The sequence below is a fragment of the Alosa sapidissima genome, chromosome 13 (genome assembly GCF_018492685.1).
Source record: "Alosa sapidissima isolate fAloSap1 chromosome 13, fAloSap1.pri, whole genome shotgun sequence".
Classification (NCBI taxonomy): domain Eukaryota; kingdom Metazoa; phylum Chordata; class Actinopteri; order Clupeiformes; family Clupeidae; genus Alosa; species Alosa sapidissima.
The window spans coordinates 33361600-33379313 of NC_055969.1; the positions used below are offsets into that span (position 1 = coordinate 33361600).

At 46.9% G+C, this 17714-nt stretch overlaps 1 protein-coding gene across 20 annotated transcripts in view; it reads left to right on the forward strand.

The window, feature by feature from the left end:
• tcf4 (transcription factor 4) overlaps nt 1-17714 on the forward strand; it is a 162241-nt gene that overhangs the window by 37073 nt on the left and 107454 nt on the right. For all 20 annotated transcript variants that reach the window (XM_042058469.1, XM_042058470.1, XM_042058476.1 and 17 more), the window contains 2 exons: nt 2439-2494; nt 3705-3801. In XM_042058469.1, coding sequence (XP_041914403.1) covers nt 2439-2494; nt 3705-3801 — 153 coding nt within the window. The remainder of the gene's footprint in view (nt 1-2438; nt 2495-3704; nt 3802-17714) is intronic.

The following is a 17714-nucleotide window of genomic DNA, read 5'->3' on the forward strand; positions in this document are numbered from 1 at the left end:
ACAGATATTGTCTTCGTCTCGAAACACAGTTATCAGGGGCTTGGCCTGCATCATTGCTCAGGATTATACAGTGCTATCACTACTCTTAATCCTGTAAGATGGATTTGTCAAAGGAGTCTCTCTCTCTGTCGCGCTCTCTCTCTCTCTCTCTCTCTCTCTCTCTCGCTCCATGTTGCCATGTTTCTCATACTCTCTGTCTTCTTTCTTTCTATTTTTTTTCTTTTTTTCCCGTTTCTCGTCCGTGATCTCACCCCACCGTGGTCTGAAAGCCCCAGTGTCGGCCTCAAAGCCTCAGCCTGTGCTGTTTAATCAGAGGTGAAACCACTCGCCTCCTCTGTCCATCAGAATAATTACAGTAGTAGCGGATAAGGGATGGGTGGGGTAGGGGAGCGGAGCGGAGGGAGGGAGGGAGGGAGGGAGGGATAGGAGGAGAGGAGAGAAAGAAGAGAGGCTATATCGGGGACACTTACAGGCATCTGCACTGTCCTGACTCTACACCGTCCAGAAAAAGGCTGGCATGAGGGAGCAGACATCAGGAGAAGTTATAGTCTACAAGTGGCCGACTCTTCCTCCTCCTCTCTATAGCGCCGCCCTCACCCTCCACCCACTCCCCACTCCCCACTCCCCACTCCCCTACCCCCCACCTCCACCCGCCGAGGCTGATGAGTTGATGGAGGCTACAGACAGACAGAGCCGAGGGGCACAGGCGGAGGCCAGGAGATTTATGGCTGTAGCCAGCTCCCTGGCAGCGCTCCACAGGAACACAGGTGCTGCAGGTTGCTTTGAGTCCTGAAAGGTGTGAGAGGAAGGCTTCCATGTGGGCAGCGGAAGATAAGAAGTGCGATTGGGAGGAGGAGGAGGAGGAGGAGGGGGGGGGGGGTAATAAATTACACAAGATGCAGGGCTCAGAGGAGAAGAGAGGAAGTAAGAGGAAGAGGAGGACTGAGAGAGGGAGAGGGAGAGAGAGAGAGAGAGAGTAGGGAGAGAAACTGTTCGCAGGTTGAGACTAGGTTCTCCAGCGACTGGGCTGGCGATGGAGGGGGAGAGAAATGAGGCATTCTTTAGATCTTTCTCTCTCTTTTTCCTCTGTGCGGCGAGCCTCATCTCACCTCATGGCCAAATCCTGGATTAGCGTGGGGAGGAGGTTGGTGGCGTGCGCATATGAAATGCGCTACACAGCAGATTCATCCAGGAGCCCCTGTCTGGCCTCCTCCCCCTGCCCGACTTTGGCACATGCACAGTGGCCTGCCGTGAAGTTCACTGAGATGTGTGAGGGCTTTAAATAATTCAGAAAACAGAAAGAGTTTTGCTGTGCTTCAGGACTCCCTCCCCCATCTCTCTCTCTCTCTCTCTCTCTCTCTGTCTATCACTCACTCACCAGTTAGAGCTCACCCTGTATTGTGTGTGTGTGTGTGTGTGTGTGTGTGTGTGTCTGGGTGTCTGGTTGAAACACCTGCAGATAGTGGAGATTACCACTCATGAGAAGCAGACACATGAATGCAAGATCTTGTAACAAATGTCATGTTGCTGATAAAGCAAACGGCCCTTTTTCAGTAACCTCAGACACAGTGTTTGCAGTGCATGCCTCTGCACAGTTGCTCATTCTTTCCTGTGTTCTGATCGCCCCCCCATCCCCCCCCCCCCACACACACACACACCGCGGCCGCTGGAACCGGTCGGTGCGGCGCTGAATGGCATCTCCACGCCCACACGGGACATTCAGACGTGAACAGCTTTATCAGTCAATGGCCGTCGTCGCTCCCATCCAGGCACAATGAGGGAGCTGTTTGAAGTGAAACTTCAAGAGAGTGTGAAACAGAGGAATTAAAGGAAGAGTCTGCTGCCGGTGGCCTGGGTGCGGAGGCGTGGGCGAGGGTGCGGGTGCTCCAATAAAGAGGAGTGGGGGGGGGGCACGCGGAACGGGACACGCAGCGCTTTTGGAACACACCAGAGGGGGAAATAAAAATTGATCTCATGAAAAAGACCTGCGTTGTCGGATGAATAGGCCGCAGATGCACAAAGCAAAAACCAATAGCTTACATTAATTATGATGATTACCAAGCTGCACTGTGTTTGTGTGGCTGCCTGTGTGTGTGTGTGTGTGTGTGCGTGTGTGAGTTGTTTTTACCTTGCATCCGTTTAATGCATGATGGACGTAGACGGATTAGTTTTATAAGCTCATGGAAGTGTAGTTTGCTTTACATAAAACATTATGCGTAATTACAAGGCATTATTGATTATGGCGCTGAATTGAGCAAACATGCTTTAATGTAGTCAGATAGATGGAGAGAAATTGCCTGTTGAAGGAGTTGGTGGTGGTGGAACGGGGGGGGGGGGGGGGGGGGCTGCTGTGTTTATCTAATGGATGTTTGTTAACTTTGTGTTATTATGGATATCGTTGAGCTAAATGTTTTCTTTTTTTCTCCTTCCTCCTCTAGATCTTGAAGAGAGGGCCAGCTCAGGATCGTGGGGAAACGGAAGTCGCGCCTCAAAGGTGAGCCCCCGAGAGGGAGAGAGAGAGAGAGAGAGAGAGAGAGAGAGGTGAAAGAGTGAAAGAGAGGGCGAAATCCCTTTTGAAATGTGCCGCTATTGTGTCATGCTCCAGCCCCCACTCTCAAAGCCTCTTAACTTTTGGGCTTAACTCTCATTTTCTCTGCATGTTATGTCTGTGAAAGGGGGATGTTTGTGAGGGTCAACTGAGGTTTAAATGAAAAAGCATGACTCCATTCTGTGTCAAGCGACTTCAGGTGCTTAGAGTTGCACGAAGGACACGTCCTCTCGCTAACGTTGATTGTAAAAGTGGAGTTCGAAGACTATTCCTCTCCAAACTATAGCTCCCCTGTGGCCGATCTCCCAAAGATATCATAATGTCCCCTCTGACCGGTCATAGTCGCCGCTGTCTCCCCTCTTTGGACAGGATTTATTGCAGGCTTTTGCGTGGATGGTGGGGAGGTTTTAAGCATGTATCAAAAGCGTTAAAGTGCCATATCTGATTGGGTCTTTCATAGATGCATGTGCTAAAAGCGTGCTAAAGCCCCCCCCCCCCCCCCAAGTAAATCCAGCCCCTCTCAAAGCATTAGTTTGAGGCTGGAGAACTTAATTCAGTCTGGCTCGCAGCGACAGGCTGGGGGAAAGCACTGGCTGGTCCCCCTATCAGGTCGGGTAAGAGGGCCAGGCCTAGGGTCATTAGGAGAGGGAGGCAGGGCTGTCGCCTCTTGGCGGAGCCATCACAGGAAGTGAGTCCTTAAGGTGCCTGTCTCAGCAGGAAGAGGGCTCAAGCAGGAGAGTCGGGGCTCTTCTGAGGGGAGATGGTGGGTGCCTGTGTGCCTGTGTGCCTGTGTGTGCCTGTGTTTGTGTGTGCCTGTGTTTGTGTGTGCCTGTGTGTGTGTGTGCCTGTGTGTGTGTGTGCCTGTGTGTGTGTGTGCCTGTGTGTGTGTGTGTGTGTGTGTGCCTGTGTGTGTGTGTGTGTGCCTGTGTGTGTGTGTGTGTGCCTGTGTGTGTGTGTGTGTGTGTGTGTGTGTGTACCTCACTCACTCTTAGCCACTGAGAGGAAAGAGGATTGTGCCAGACACACAAGAAGGCAGTCTCAACAAGCAGCCTGTGAAATGTTTTATTGCGTTCCGTAGACTTTAGATTTTAGCGTTCTAGGCATTTTGGCGTTAGCCGGATTTTATGACGTGACTTGTGATGTGTGATGTTTGCAGAGTTACGTTGACGGCTCCCAGTACGCTCACATGGCCAACAGGGAACTCGGATCGCACGACAGCATTTCTCCGCCCTACCACAACTCCAGACTAGCGGGTAAGAGTCAAAACTCAACTTCAACTCCCTGTATTGGCAGTCAATGTGTGATTGTAGGATGAGCGAAATGTGTGAAAGTAATATGATGGTCATTCATCATTCGTAGTCGTTACTGTTGTGTTCAGGATCTTCTGCGCATGAATAATTAAATCCTCCCAGTTGCTTGTTATAATATTGTACTCATATACAACAGTCTGAGCCAAACTCAAGTTAAAACTCTTTTCTTGGATAAATGTGCAAATGATTTCTGGGCTTCTGTGCGAAAAATCCTCCTTGTTGCTCTTGCTCTATAAGATGCTGTATCAGGCCAAGTACATAATTAGAAATTGTAACACCTGACATGGGTGATGTATGTAGTTTATTTTGAGCCTGTTAAACATTCCTCACCTCTCTCAGTGCGGAAGGTCCACACAGTCATCCAACTTATTGTGCAGTCCACACAAGTTAAATGCTCAGTTTACTCTAAAAGGCAGGTCAGTGGGCTTGTCTTTCCTGAGCATTACCTCCTTTTCCCTCTCTTCCTCTCTCTCCCGTCCTCTCTCTCCCCATCGCTATTTGAGTGCGAGTGCTGCCGAATGAGGCGCTAAAGGAATGAATGCGTGCAGCGGTGCTCATTTACCCATGATGCCGCGGAGCGAGAGAGCGAGAGAGCAAGAGAGCGCTGTGCCCGTGGCTCCGGCGGCCTGCGGCGGTCGTGAGCAAATGGCCACTGACACAGATAATCTGCCTTTGACATGAAGGCCGGCGCCTAATTAGGCTTGACTGGCTCCATGAAAAATGTAATATGTGAGCTTAGAGTGGCATTTTCAGCCTCCTTCCCCCCCCCCCCCCCCTCCTCCTGGACCACTGTGGCCCAGCCTTAAGTGATACATGGCACTGGGCAGCGAGGGACATAGGCAGGCTACTCTGAGGCAGCAGGGAGGAGATGATGGGACCAGATAAACTCATTGCACCCCCCCCCCCCCCCAGTACACCACCCTCACCCACCCCCCCCCAGCCGTAGCTTCAGTCAAGCCCAGTGCCCATTGAGGAAACGCCAGGCGCGGTATGCAGCCCCTTATAAGGCCAGCAGATCAGTGGCGTGCGAATGCCAGCAGCATGTGCAGATCAAGATAACAAAGGTGTTGTGATGGGAACGCTCTCTGACTCCCCTCTCTCTCGCTCGCTGTGTGGGGGGCGGGGAAACAAATGTAAGCGGGAGATACCAGTGCTCTCGGAGATCGATGATTTGTTTTGGTTAGTTCCTCGTGATTCTCGTAATGGGCAATTTGTTTGTCCCGTCTTTTAACAAGGGAATGCGGATGGTCCTGCCAGGCCCCAGACAGTGGGGCAGACCGGCCGTTGCCTGGTTACGGTGGTGGCTGTGGGGGCGGAGGCGGGTCTGGCTGAGCTGACGTAACTCGGCCACTGGTCCGCTCTGCCAGCGAGAGGGGAAATGGCCCTGCAATGAGATTAGCTCAAGAAAGCCACACATCCCTATGGATGCCCAAGTCTGAGAGAGAGAGAGAGAGAGAGAGGAGGAGACAGAGAGAGATGGAGAGTTAGGGAGAAAGAGAGGGGAGACACACTCACATGCTGACAATTCAGCTCCATAGCGGCTATGAAACCAACCATCAAATACCTGAAGCTGTTTGAAGTCCAAAACAACGGAAGGAGGGAAAAAGGGACGTGATCCTTCCATCTGGTGTTCCCTTTGTTTCAACAAGAGAAAGGGATGCTTTAGTGAAGCCAGGAATGGAGGAGAGTGGCAACTCATCAGACATCACTCAACCCACCCCCCCCCCCAAAAAAAAAAAAAAAAACTTCTTGCTTCTGCGGTAGCAAGCGGACAACAGGTCCACCACTTTGAAGAAAACGAACAAGGATTTACGATTGAGGACGGACAAAGAGAAAGTTTTGGACTGCGAGAGGCAAGAGACGATCAGAGACAAAGATTGAGGAAGGCATCGAGGAATTGAAAGAGAGAGAGAGAGAGAGAGAGAGAGAAAAGAAAAAAAGTGAGATGGAGTCTAGTGTTGTTGTCTGAGTCTGGGGGTTTGCATCATCTTCCTTCTCTTCTCACTGCCTCACTCTTCTGTGCTAATGATAATATTAAGGCTGCGAGACAGAGAGACAGAGGGACTTTGCTATGACAACTTCAGTCTGCAGCTGCAGTGGGAAGGAGAGGGGGAGAGAAGGAGAGGGGGAGAGAAGGAGGGAGGAATAAAGGGAGAGAGGTAGACAGAGAGAAGAGGGGAAGGGGGGGGGGGGGGGAGCGAGAGAACACGAGGAAGCCACCAGGCAATCCATCCAAACAGTATAATTATGTAAAGGGTGTCTTTGCTGATTCCCACATACATAACTTTGCAGATTATGGTGACATCCTTTAAATAATCAGCCAGGGGATTTGTGTCATCTCCCGAGCTCGCACAGATTAATCCAGCACACTGCCTCCAACACTGCTCTGTGCTCAGGGATGACATTCTCAATGGCTCTCCGGCATCGCTTTTCCTGTCTCCCTCACCCTTCCCCTCTACCCTTCTCTTCTCTTGCTTTTTTCTCTTTATTTCTTTCTCTCTCTCTTTCTCCCCTTCTCTCCTTTTCTTCCTCTCTATGTGTTGCTCTGCCCCTCACTCTTGTGCCCCCCTCTCCCCTACCCATGTTGCTCTCTCCATTTTTTTTTCTCCCCTCTCTCTCCCTCTGTCTTTCTCTCTCTCACACACTCTGTCTCTCCCTCTCTCTCCCTCTCTCTCCCTCTTTCTCTCTCTCTCTCCCTCTCTCTCTCTCTCTCTCTCTCTTTCTCTCACATACACACACACACACTCTCTCACACACCACACAGAAACACACTCTAACACACACACACACACACACACACTCTTTCTGTCTCTCGTTTTGGTGGCGTCCCCACTGGAGCGTCCCCTCGTCAGAGCATCCCTCTTCCAGCCTAAGTGTCAGCCGGAGCCCCCATGCTGAAGCCCCCAGAGCCGGCTGTCCCATCACAGCTGCCATTAGCCCCTCTGACAAGCCATTCATTACATTCACAATTACCAGTCAGCACCGCACAGGGCAGCTATGGGGCCAGGTGGGGGGGAGCAGCTTAGTGCCAACAGTAATATTCAATGAGTTGAAAGTACTTTGGGATAAAGTGTTGATTTATGGTGCGTTTAGTGAGCGAGTGTACGTGTGTGGTTGTAATCAAACAGAATCTTATTCAAACAAGCGCTCCCTCCTTAGGGTTGGCCCCTAATGCACACTAGAGCTCTACCTGAGTGTCGGGTTGGTGATGGTGTGTGTGTGTGTGTGTGTGTGTATGCGTTCACAAGACACATACGGGCGGCTCTGCTGGGAGTCAGATCTGTGTATGTGAACATTGGTGTCTGATGGTGTGTGTGTGTGTGTGTGTTTTTGAGAAGACTAAGGCTCTCTGTTCTGGGTTGGGGTTTGAGGAATAAGAGCCGTCTACTAGCCAAGCAGGTGCAGTGCAACTAACAAAGTGTTCCTTTACTGTCTCTGGCATGGCAAATGAATTGCGCCAGAGTTATGTACTTGTAAGCAAGTTTGCTCCTTGGTAGGCCTAGTTGAGAAATGGGACTTTTCAAAATGGTATTCTTGTTGTCTTCAGCAAGCTGTAATTTTTTTTTTTCTTTTGTACGAATACTTTGTTCCTGTTAATTCAGCAAGCATTTTTATCTTATGTTGATACAACATTTTTTTTCCCCTTAAGTCAGTCATGTGAATCTGCTGACAGTCACGATAGGCTGTTTGATCATTTATTTTTGCTGTTGTGGAGTAATGTGATTGGAAAAAAACCTAAACGGTAAATATTTTTAGTTCAGTTTAAATACACAAAATGCTGGTATTTGTGTTTGGTACTGTCTAGCCATATGTTGTGCGGTGCTCTCCTACTAGTACTACCACTACTGATACTACTGCAAGGTAGATGTTAAGGAAAGGACATGTAAGAGGGCTTATACTAAAAACATTAAAAGGAATAAAGCAAGTTTGAGAGAGCAGTTTGCATTGTATGTAATTACCCCTTCAAATCATGAGTTGATAGGAAATGTCTGAACAAAGTGATGTTGGATTTCCATCCAAACATGTACCTTATCTCTTTGTGGTGCAACCTAGTACACAAATGTAAAGGTTTTGTACTTTGACGGCTCTCTTTGGTGTGTTTTCCTGCCTCTGCGCATTACCTCTGTGCTGCTGCTGGTGTGTGTGCTTGTGTGTGTGCTTGTGTGTGTGCTTGTGCGTGTGCGTGTGCTTGTGCGTGTGCTTGTGCGTGTGCTTGTGCGTGTGCTTGTGCGTGTGCTTGTGCGTGCGTTTGTGCGTGCGTGTGTGTATGTATGTGTGTGTGTGTGTGTGTGTGTGTGGGCAGCTGGGAGGGGGTCGGTCTGGAGCCTGCGGATTCCCCTCGTCGCCCCTTTCCTCACCTCCTCCAACCTAATTAACACATGCTGCAAGGCCGTGCTCTCCCTCCCTGCCACAGGGCTGTGCTGTCCATCCTGCGGTGCCCCTGCCCAGCCCGCGCCACCTCCCCACCGCACCAACCCTCTGCCTCTGCTGGGGCAGTGCCAAGGTCATGCCCCAGACCTCCACTGGGGTTGTGCAGAATAAACAAGTAGGAGGAGGTTAAGGATGGGACACAACTGTCACTCCCAGCCCCCTCCCCCACCCCCCTCTGGGCCTCTCTGGTCTTAACCCTCTTATGTTTAAATTCAATAACACTTTTACAGCAGAATTGTTTAAGGGCCTTCCGGGGGAAAAAAAGACAATTTAGTTCAAGCTTTTTGTTGTGCTTTAAGATGGACAAAAGTAAAAAAAAAGATGTTAAATTATTGCAGGCTCTATCCTGCTGCACACTGCTGTTAGAAACTGTACTATTTTCTATCCTGCTGCGCACTGCTGTTAGAAACTGTACTATTTTCTATCCTGCTGCACACTGCTGTTAGAAACTGTACTATTTTCTATCCTGCTGCACACTGCTGTTAGAAACTGTACTATTTTCTATCCTGCTGCACACTGCTGTTAGAAACTGTACTATTTTCTATCCTGCTGCACACTGCTGTTAGAAACTGTACTATTTTCTATCCTGCTGCACACTGCTGTTAGAAACTGTACTATTTTCTATCCTGCTGCACACTGCTGTTAGAAACTGTACTATTTTCTATCCTGCTGCACACTGCTGTTAGAAACTGTACTATTTTCTATCCTGCTGCACACTGCTGTTAGAAACTGTACTATTTATACCATTTAAGATTTTCAAAAACGAGAACATCTCCCTTGAGTGTCACCGGACTTCCATTTTTGTGCGGGCACAATTACTTTGATTATTATTCTTATTTTTAATTGCAGGTGTATTGCCTCTATTGTGCGTTGTTAAACAAAAATAATTAGCCCATTGTGTGCTGCAGATCGCGGTGTTGGCATGGCGTGCCATTGGGGAGGGTTGGCAGCTGGCATGTGCCAGGGGAGATTGGTATTCTGTAGGCATCCCATTCCTGTGAGAGCGCGGCTGATTGGTGGAGAGCCCGAGGGCACGCCTCTCATCCCTAGCCCACTCTGGGCAGCCAAACTGGGCCATGCCTGACAACGAACCCCCCCCTCACACACCCCTCTTCTGACCCTCCTCCCTCACTCACAATCAGCCTGACTTATGTCCCCCTCCCCACACATATACCCCATCCATTTTTAAATGTAGGACTTATTTATTTATTTATTTATTTCATTGTTTTATTCCGTCCATGTATTGTTTTGTATCAGGGACAATGGTAGGGTGATGATTTATTAATGCAATCAATTATTAATTTCTTCTTGTTCCATAATTTATTCATTGATTTTAGTTTATTTGTATTTAGGTTGAAGTTGTAAAGTCATGCTGATAGACATTCTACAAAACTACAAAAAAAAACGGTAAATGGTCTTTTGAAGAAGAGCGCATGCGCAGAGAGGCAGATGAACGAGGGAGAGGAAGATGGAGAAATAGCAGGAGGGATAATGAGAAGAGGGAGGAGTACGAGAGGCATAGACAGCGAGTGTGAGACTGAGAGAGAGTGTTACAGAGAGGATGCATGAAAGAGAGAGAGAGAGAGAGAGTGTTACAGAGAGGAGGCATGAAAGAGAGATAGAGAGAGTGTTACAGAGAGGAGGCATGAAAGAGAGAGAGAGAGAGTGTTACAGAGAGGAGGCATGAAAGAGAGAGAGAGAGAGTGTTACAGAGAGGAGGCATGAAAGAGAGAGAGAGAGAGAGTGTTACAGAGAGGAGGCATGAAAGAGAGAGAGAGAGAGAGTGTTACAGAGAGGATGCATGAAAGAGAGAGAGAGAGAGTGTTACAGAGAGGATGCATGAAAGAGAGAGAGAGAGAGTGATACAGAGAGGATGCATGAAAGAGAGAGAGAGAGAGAGAGTGTTACAGAGAGGATGCATGAAAGAGAGAGAGAGAGAGTGATACAGAGAGGATGCATGAGAGAGAGAGAGAGAGAGAGTGAGTGAGTGAAGGGGAGTAATAATTTGAGGGATAGATGTGGGGGGGGGTAAAAGAGGGACTGAGTGGTAGCTAGAGAGAGAGAGAGAGAGAGAGAGAGAGCGAGGGATGAGTCCGGCGGGCCAGGGCTCTGATGAAGACGTCAGGCCGTGTGCAGGCAGCCGAGAGCAGAGCTGAGCTCCAGATGAGGGCTCAGGGGATCAGGGCCGGGTCATTCATGTACGACCATGTGTATGTGTGTGACAGACTGTGAAATGGTGCGTTGTTGCGCGGCTGCGCTGCACCTGGGCCCTTCAGCTGTGATTGATTGGTTTGGTCATGTGTAATGGCCCCATCTGCTGTGTGTTGTTTTTCTTTTTTACTTATAAACACTGTTCCCAGCGGCTGAGAGGAGATGAACTGTATTTTGTCATTTTTCCCTTCAAAAAAAGAGAGAAAGAATGAAACGGGGAGGGTGGAAGAGAGACGGGTGGGGGGAGAAAAGTATCATGAAGCTTTAAGCCAGTAGCTGCGGTGATAGGGTCCCAGTTCATTTTTTGAGGAAGGTGTGTGTAATGTGTGTGTACTTGCATGTGTGTTTGTGCGAGAGAGAGACCTTCCTCTCAGTGGTGCTCTGGTGTGCTAGCGCGCGCTTTTTAATGAGGAATAAAAATCCTGGTGAAGTGTTTGGCACAAATCTGCATAATGACTTTTATTGCAGCGAGGAGTTTTCTGTAACAGAGCCAATCCGTAATTAAAGCCGCTGACATCATGGTGTTATAATTAAGCGTGGCATTAATTAAGCTTGAATAACCATTTTTTTGGGGAGGGGACTGTTGTGTGCAGGGGGTGGTGGTGGTGGTGTCCCTCTGGTGTTGTGGGGGTTAAGTCACAGACCCCCACCCCCCCACTCCACCTTCAGCCACTCTACCATCAGGGACATCAGGGTGGGAAGTTCACGGATGAAGCCTCCCAAAGTGTGACACCAGGGCCAGCTCTTTATCTGGAGTGCATGAGGGGGAAAGTGTGTGTGTGTATATGTGCAAGGGGGAAGTTTTCTTTTTTCGGCATTTTGTAAATGCTGATCGGATCCACGCATTCTGATGGCTAATTGCGCATCTCAGAGCATCGACAGCTGCATTCATCATCATAAAATGTAATAATTAATGACATTCCAACAAAGAAAAATATGTAAATGAGAGCTCATTAGCATTTTCATATTCAGCTTCGATAATGCTTTTGCTGACAAGGTTGTAATTAATGAAAATTCATGTCGCAGTCAGGAGATTGGATCGGCTTCATTCCGCACACAATTCCCAAATGCTAGCATTATGGAAAACGGGGAGTGCTGCCAACTTTTTCGGAAAAAAACTAAAAGCACCCAAATGCAAATGAGGAGCTGGCATGATGGTGGGATTTAGGAAAGGGGGGTTTGGGGGGTGGGGCTACTTAACCCTCACTTGTCCGCACGAACCTCGCTTGGAATAATAATGACAATAATCTGCTTAGATTTCTAACCATCTTCACAGACAAAAACAAACAAAAACTGAACCAGTGAATGAGTAACAGCATTTCATAATATCAAAATAAAAAATAACATGGCCTTTTGTAGTACGTGGTTGAGTTAATGTTGTAGATTGTGTAAAAAATGGTGGTCAGTAAAGTAGAGGTGTGAATAGTTCATACATATTGACACAGTGGATGAGAAGGTGCAGGTAGGTCCACTGAGGTGAGATGAATAGATACAGGCGTAATACAGAAATCAGAGGTGGTAGGTTGACTAATGACTAGCGCTAATAGAGTTTGCTCTAGCCAAGGTATGCAGCTCTTTAATGTGGTGTGCACAGAAGTGCTGCTGGAAATTCCACACACCTGTCCAGAGAGCAGGAATACAAGTCAGTGCCTCACTTCTGCAAACAGCAGTGTTTAGTCAGCACACATGTACAGAGAGGAGTCTGTGTGTGCGTGTGTGAGAGAGAGTGAGCGAGAGAGAGTGGGAAAGAGAGGCTGTGCGAGCTGTCTCTTTGAGAGTTAGGAGCTCTCACAAAGAAAAACGCCAGTAGTGGACCCTCCATCTGTTCTCCAGAGAAGTAAAAGCATTCGTGTGTCTACATCTGGTGATCGTGTGGGAGAATCACTGTGCGATATCTAAAATAAAATAGAGCACAATGCCAACATGGCAATTTTGTTTTTCCAGAATTAATAAATACAGACTCCTGTTTTTTTGCCATCTTAAATATCCATAGCAACTGATCTTTTGGTATTTTTTCATTGACTTAACTCTTGTGCCATGAGAGGGCTAAATTAAGCTAAAGAAAGCAAAAAAAAATTAAGCCATAAATACCATATACTATATTATTGTGTGTGTGTGTGTGTGCGCGTGCGTATCCATTTTGATGTGCATTCTGAGCCTTTGGGGGGGATCTGAGAGGGCTTCCTGGTCCCTTGGCTCACCCTCAGTGCCCAGTCAGCCCAAGGAGGAATCGAAAAGCCCCAACATCCACTTGAGCCCCGCCAAGCCAGCTCACAAGGGGCTTCCTGCAGGTCTCACAAAATCACACCCAGGGCTAAATATACCACCTGCTATTTTTCATCACACAAAATGCACCAACACCCCAAACAGGAACCCTCTGACTCTCTCTCTCTCTGTCTCTCTCTCTCTCTCATTTTGTTTCACCTTCTTTCTTTCTTTCTTTCTTTCTCACTTGCTCTCTCTCTCTTTCTCTCTCTCTTTCCTCTTTTCTCTCAAAAGTCTGTCTGGATTTGTATTCTGGATTTTTTTTTAATTCATTTTTTGTTGTGTGAATGCCTGTATTCCATTGAGGATTTGACTGACTATGCCCATTTCCCATTTGTTTACAAGACATCTAGTAAATATATTTAAATATGGCATTCAACTCTTTTGCATCCTTAAGAAAAGGATTTTTTGTTTTGTTTTTATCTGAGCTATGATGGAAAACTGCTGAGAGAAGTAAAATAATATTAAACAAATGAAACACTAAAAACCCCTCTTGCTCCCCACTGGGAGGTAAAAGGGGACTTAGCGCGGGAGGACTGCAGAAAAAGAGGAGGTTAATCCATGGAAACAAAAGATTACAGACAAGTGCTTTGTTTTATAACCTCTTCAATTTACCGGCATAATCCTTGAAAGTGATGTGCTGTGTGTATGTGTGTTGTATTGTGTGTAGGTCTGCACGGTAGTCAGAAGTTTGTATGAAGTGTGATATGAAGATGGCGTAGGGATGGTGGAGTCTCCTCTACCTCGGCTGATGCTCCCACAGAGATTAAGCACTCCAGGGCTTTAATCAAGAGACTCAAATTCAATTTTGAACATTTCTCTAGAATGTTTTAAAACCTTGTTTCACAAGTGCATATATTTTTAATGACTGCCTCCTTGCTGGTCTTGTTTTTCATGTTGATTCCTTGCTGGGAGATTTTTTTTTTCCCCCTTGTCCATGTTAAATTGCATTGTTAGAGTGCCATCTTACATCAGCTAACAAGCAGGCTCTCACATCTCTCTTTTCAATTTAGTCACATAACACGTAAATTACAAAAAAAGTGTCCCTTGTTACTTCCAGGGGAGTTTACACAGGCGCCCGCACGTGCACACACACACGCACACGCATATCACATTCACATTCACACACACACAAACACGCTTTAACTAACTGAAATAAAATCACTTTCTTTGTGTTGTAGGGAAGGTCTCTTTGGAGTATTATGTATGTGTGCAGTGGGGTTGTGCCCACAGAGAGGCTTGGCCTTTGCTTGAAGAGAGTGTGTCTCCCATTTTACCTGTTCCACCTGTGGACACCAGAGGCTCAATGCAGCAAAGGCTATATCTTTTTAAATAATTGGTAAATAGCCTGCTATAACAAAATTACCTGATGTCAAAATAATATATTTCTCAAATGTCCATACTTCCATTTTTTTTTTACAATTCAAAATACTTATACCCTATCAGTACAAAATGTATTGTAATGGGGGAAAAAACTAGTCCCCTTCCATCTTGGTTCTTTCCACTGGGACAGCGTTGACTTAAATGCCCGTGGTCTTATTTGCGCTTTCCTAGAATACCACTCGGTTTGGGCTTAAGTTGCGCGGCGGCTGGATGCATGGCTGACCCGGGCACCCCATTACCCACCAGCCTGCCCAAGCTAGTGCCAGCCAGCGGAGACTGGCACAAACAAAACAGCCGATAAACAAAGCTCCTCACCTAGATTATCTCCAAAGCTCTTTTGTCGAATGGACGTACCCACCACTGTCTGGACCCCTGCACTGGCAGCGGCGGCAGCCGGCGTCCCACACTCACGGTTGGCACGGGGCACACTGCTGTGCCAGTCGCAGAGAGAGAGGGAGAGCGTGAAAGAAAGTGCGAGGCCGATCCAAACTGGGTCTCCCTCCTGTGGGGCGTCTGCCTGTGGTTTGTTTCTCTATTGTGTGTGTGAGCGCGGCTGTAGTAAACCACCAACAAATCGGCAGGCTGTGGGCTGCCTGGGCTCAGACGTGAGACGAAGCACACAAATACGCCGCTTACTCTATTCAGGCTGACGGCGGTGCCAGCACGCACGCTAGCCATTTTTGCAAAGTATCAAAATAAATGTCAAATTTGAGAATATTAAGAAATGTCTTGAAATATATTTCTTCTATATGTCATGTAATATCCTTCTTTAATGTCAGCATTACATTAGCATTTTATATTACATGACATCACATGCTATAAAAATAATTTTCTGTAAAAAAAAAATATTTTTGTCATTATTTTAGATTTCAATTATTCTGCGTCATTTTGTGTCGGAAATGTTGAAAAAGTCAAGCATCTGAATTGTGTGTTTTTGGAGCGACACTGCTGCGCAATACAGCGCTGAGGGAACAAAAGAAAGTTTACGGTCCCCGAGACACAGCCTGTCTATGCCAGGGTGCGGGCATAGAGGGGTTTTTTTTTGCATGTGAAATGTTGGCAGTAGAGTGAGGTGCCCCCAGGGCATTGCCAGTGTGGCTGTGCCCTCTCTGCAGTATGCCAGCGAGTCCTCTTTGTTGTACACCCAGCGTCTTCCACGAGGAAGGAGATAGATGAGAGTAATTAATAGCAGAGGAAGGAAAGAAAGATTCCCAGATTCACCGGGGCACGTTTTTTTTAACATTCACTCCTTTTTTTTAAACACACACATTATTCCAGGAGGAGTGTGTGAGTGTGTGAGTGTGTGAGTGTGTGTGTGAGAGAGAGAGAGAGAAAGGAAGGGGGTGAAAAGAACGAACTCGCGGTCTCCCCTTCTCTGTAGCTTTCACACACTGCTTGGCACTGCCATAGTGTGTGTGTGTGTGTGTGTGTTTACCACTGGTTGTTTGTTCATATATTTTTTTGTGTTTGTGTTTTGGGCATTTGGTGTTGCATGTGTATGCATCCTTGTCAGTTGGTTTGTATGTATCTTTGTCAATTCCTATTTTCCTTGTTTTTTTTTTGTTTTTTTTTAACGTTTCTTGTGTCCTGGTGTGCGATCTTGTGTCTGTATCTTTGTGCCTGTCTTGTGTGCAAGCTTTTGTATTTGATTGTGTCTACATTTGTGTGTGTGTGTGTCCTCACCCCCTCTAGACAGAGGCCTCTCCCAGACCTGGGCCTGCTGGCCTGTCTCCAGGGCTGCTTCTTTTAATAAAGAGTGCTTTGAAGAGTCGTTAGGAGTAACGACGCATTTACTGCTGCGCCGCTCGCACCTCTGCCAACTTTCTGTCTTAATCCAAAGGGGGCATTTGAAATTTGGGGGGTGTTGGCCAAGGGCAGGGGGTGGGCGGGATGTGAGGGGGCTCCGCTTCTCTGCTCACTGTGTCAGAAGCCGATTCCCTGGCAATGAGAAGCTCTTCAGACGATGATGTGAGTGTGTGTGTGTGTCTGGGAGTGAGTGTTACAGAAAAGTGTGTTAAAAGTGTGTGCGTGCGCATGTTTTGTGTGTGAAAGAAATCCCCTAGGACAAGAACAGTTTTGTATGGATGCAAAACTTAATTAATATTCCCCTTAAGGATAAATACTTTTGGAGAATTCAGCCCGGTTTGTTTCCCCCTCCTTTGTGCTTTTTGTTAAAATATTTTCTGGCAAGACGCAGCGCAGGCCTATAAATAATGAGGCCCTCTGCAGGTGTGTCCTCACGCACGGCTCATCTGCACTCTCCTGCTTTAGCGTTGCTCTCTGTACGTGTGTGTAACTCGAGTGGGTTTGTGGTGGGGATGTTTTGAATGTGTCTCTTGTCTCTTTTTATGGATGTGTCTTTATACCTTTCTAGCTTTCACATTGTTTGGTCACTCTAAATGTGTTGTGTTGTATAGGGTTTTTGTGTTGCTGTTGCTTTGGCGATATTGATGCAATTGTTTGTGTGTTTGTTGTCTGCACTTGGGTGCACTTGTACAGTGAGTAGATCTACTGTAGCTCTCTGCTTGCAGTTGTGTTTTAAAATGGGGCTGCTGTTTTTTCTGAACAGGTGTTTCCTCTCTAGGCTTTGGTGTCAAGCTTTTAGGTGGCTCTTTCATCGCCTGAGTAGAATCATCACATGGCCCTGCTTTCACACAGGTCCTCCCTTTTCCTTCTGCTTTTTTCTCTCTCTGAAGTCCCATAACAAACAGAAACTTTGTTAAATTTTATCAAGTGTACGTCTATTTCTGCTTTCTTTTTGATCATTATTATTTGCTTAGGGATTTAATCTTTCTTTTAGTCATTAGTAGATATAATATTTTTTTTTATCATCCAAAGCAATCCATGTTATTGCTTGTATTCTACAAGTAAATTGAAGGCAAAGTTACTAAATCCCCTGTAGCCATAATAAATGTCAACATTTTTGTATATAATGCAAACCAAGACAAATGCGCATTAATACTGTTTTCACCATAACATTCACTCAATTTCCTCCTCTATGTATAGATGTTCTGAGGAAGCAAATGTGGAGCTCTAGTACTCCTCTGGGCTCTGTTTTAGCAGCTGAGAATTTAATTGTTAAGCTGTCAGGAAACTTCCAGAGAGATCAGTGTCCCTGCCAGACAGTTTTTATTTTTCTTGTACACTGCACTACAGTTCAGGGGAGATTTTGGTGGACAAGTCTGATGAAAGCTAGGAAGAACTGTTATTACAGCTTTACAAATCCTTTACTTATCAGTTAAGGAAGTCCTGCAATTCTCAGCATCACATCATGTGTTATCTCTGAATGGCACATTCAAATTTGGCTTGGTGGGAGGCTGTGTTGGCATTGTACTGGACTGAAAGGCTGTTTTCTGAAGCACTGTAAGATTGACAGGTAGTGCTTGGTAACGATGCCCTTGGCTTGCATGTCCAGCAGATGGAATTAACCTGGGGTGACCAGCCATGGGCAGACAAGCTGGGGTGGGCACCCTTGGTTTCACCTTTGCCCTCATCTCAACCTCTCCGTATTCCCACTCATACTCCCAACCCCCAAACAGACTGCTGAATACAGCCCCACTTCAGCA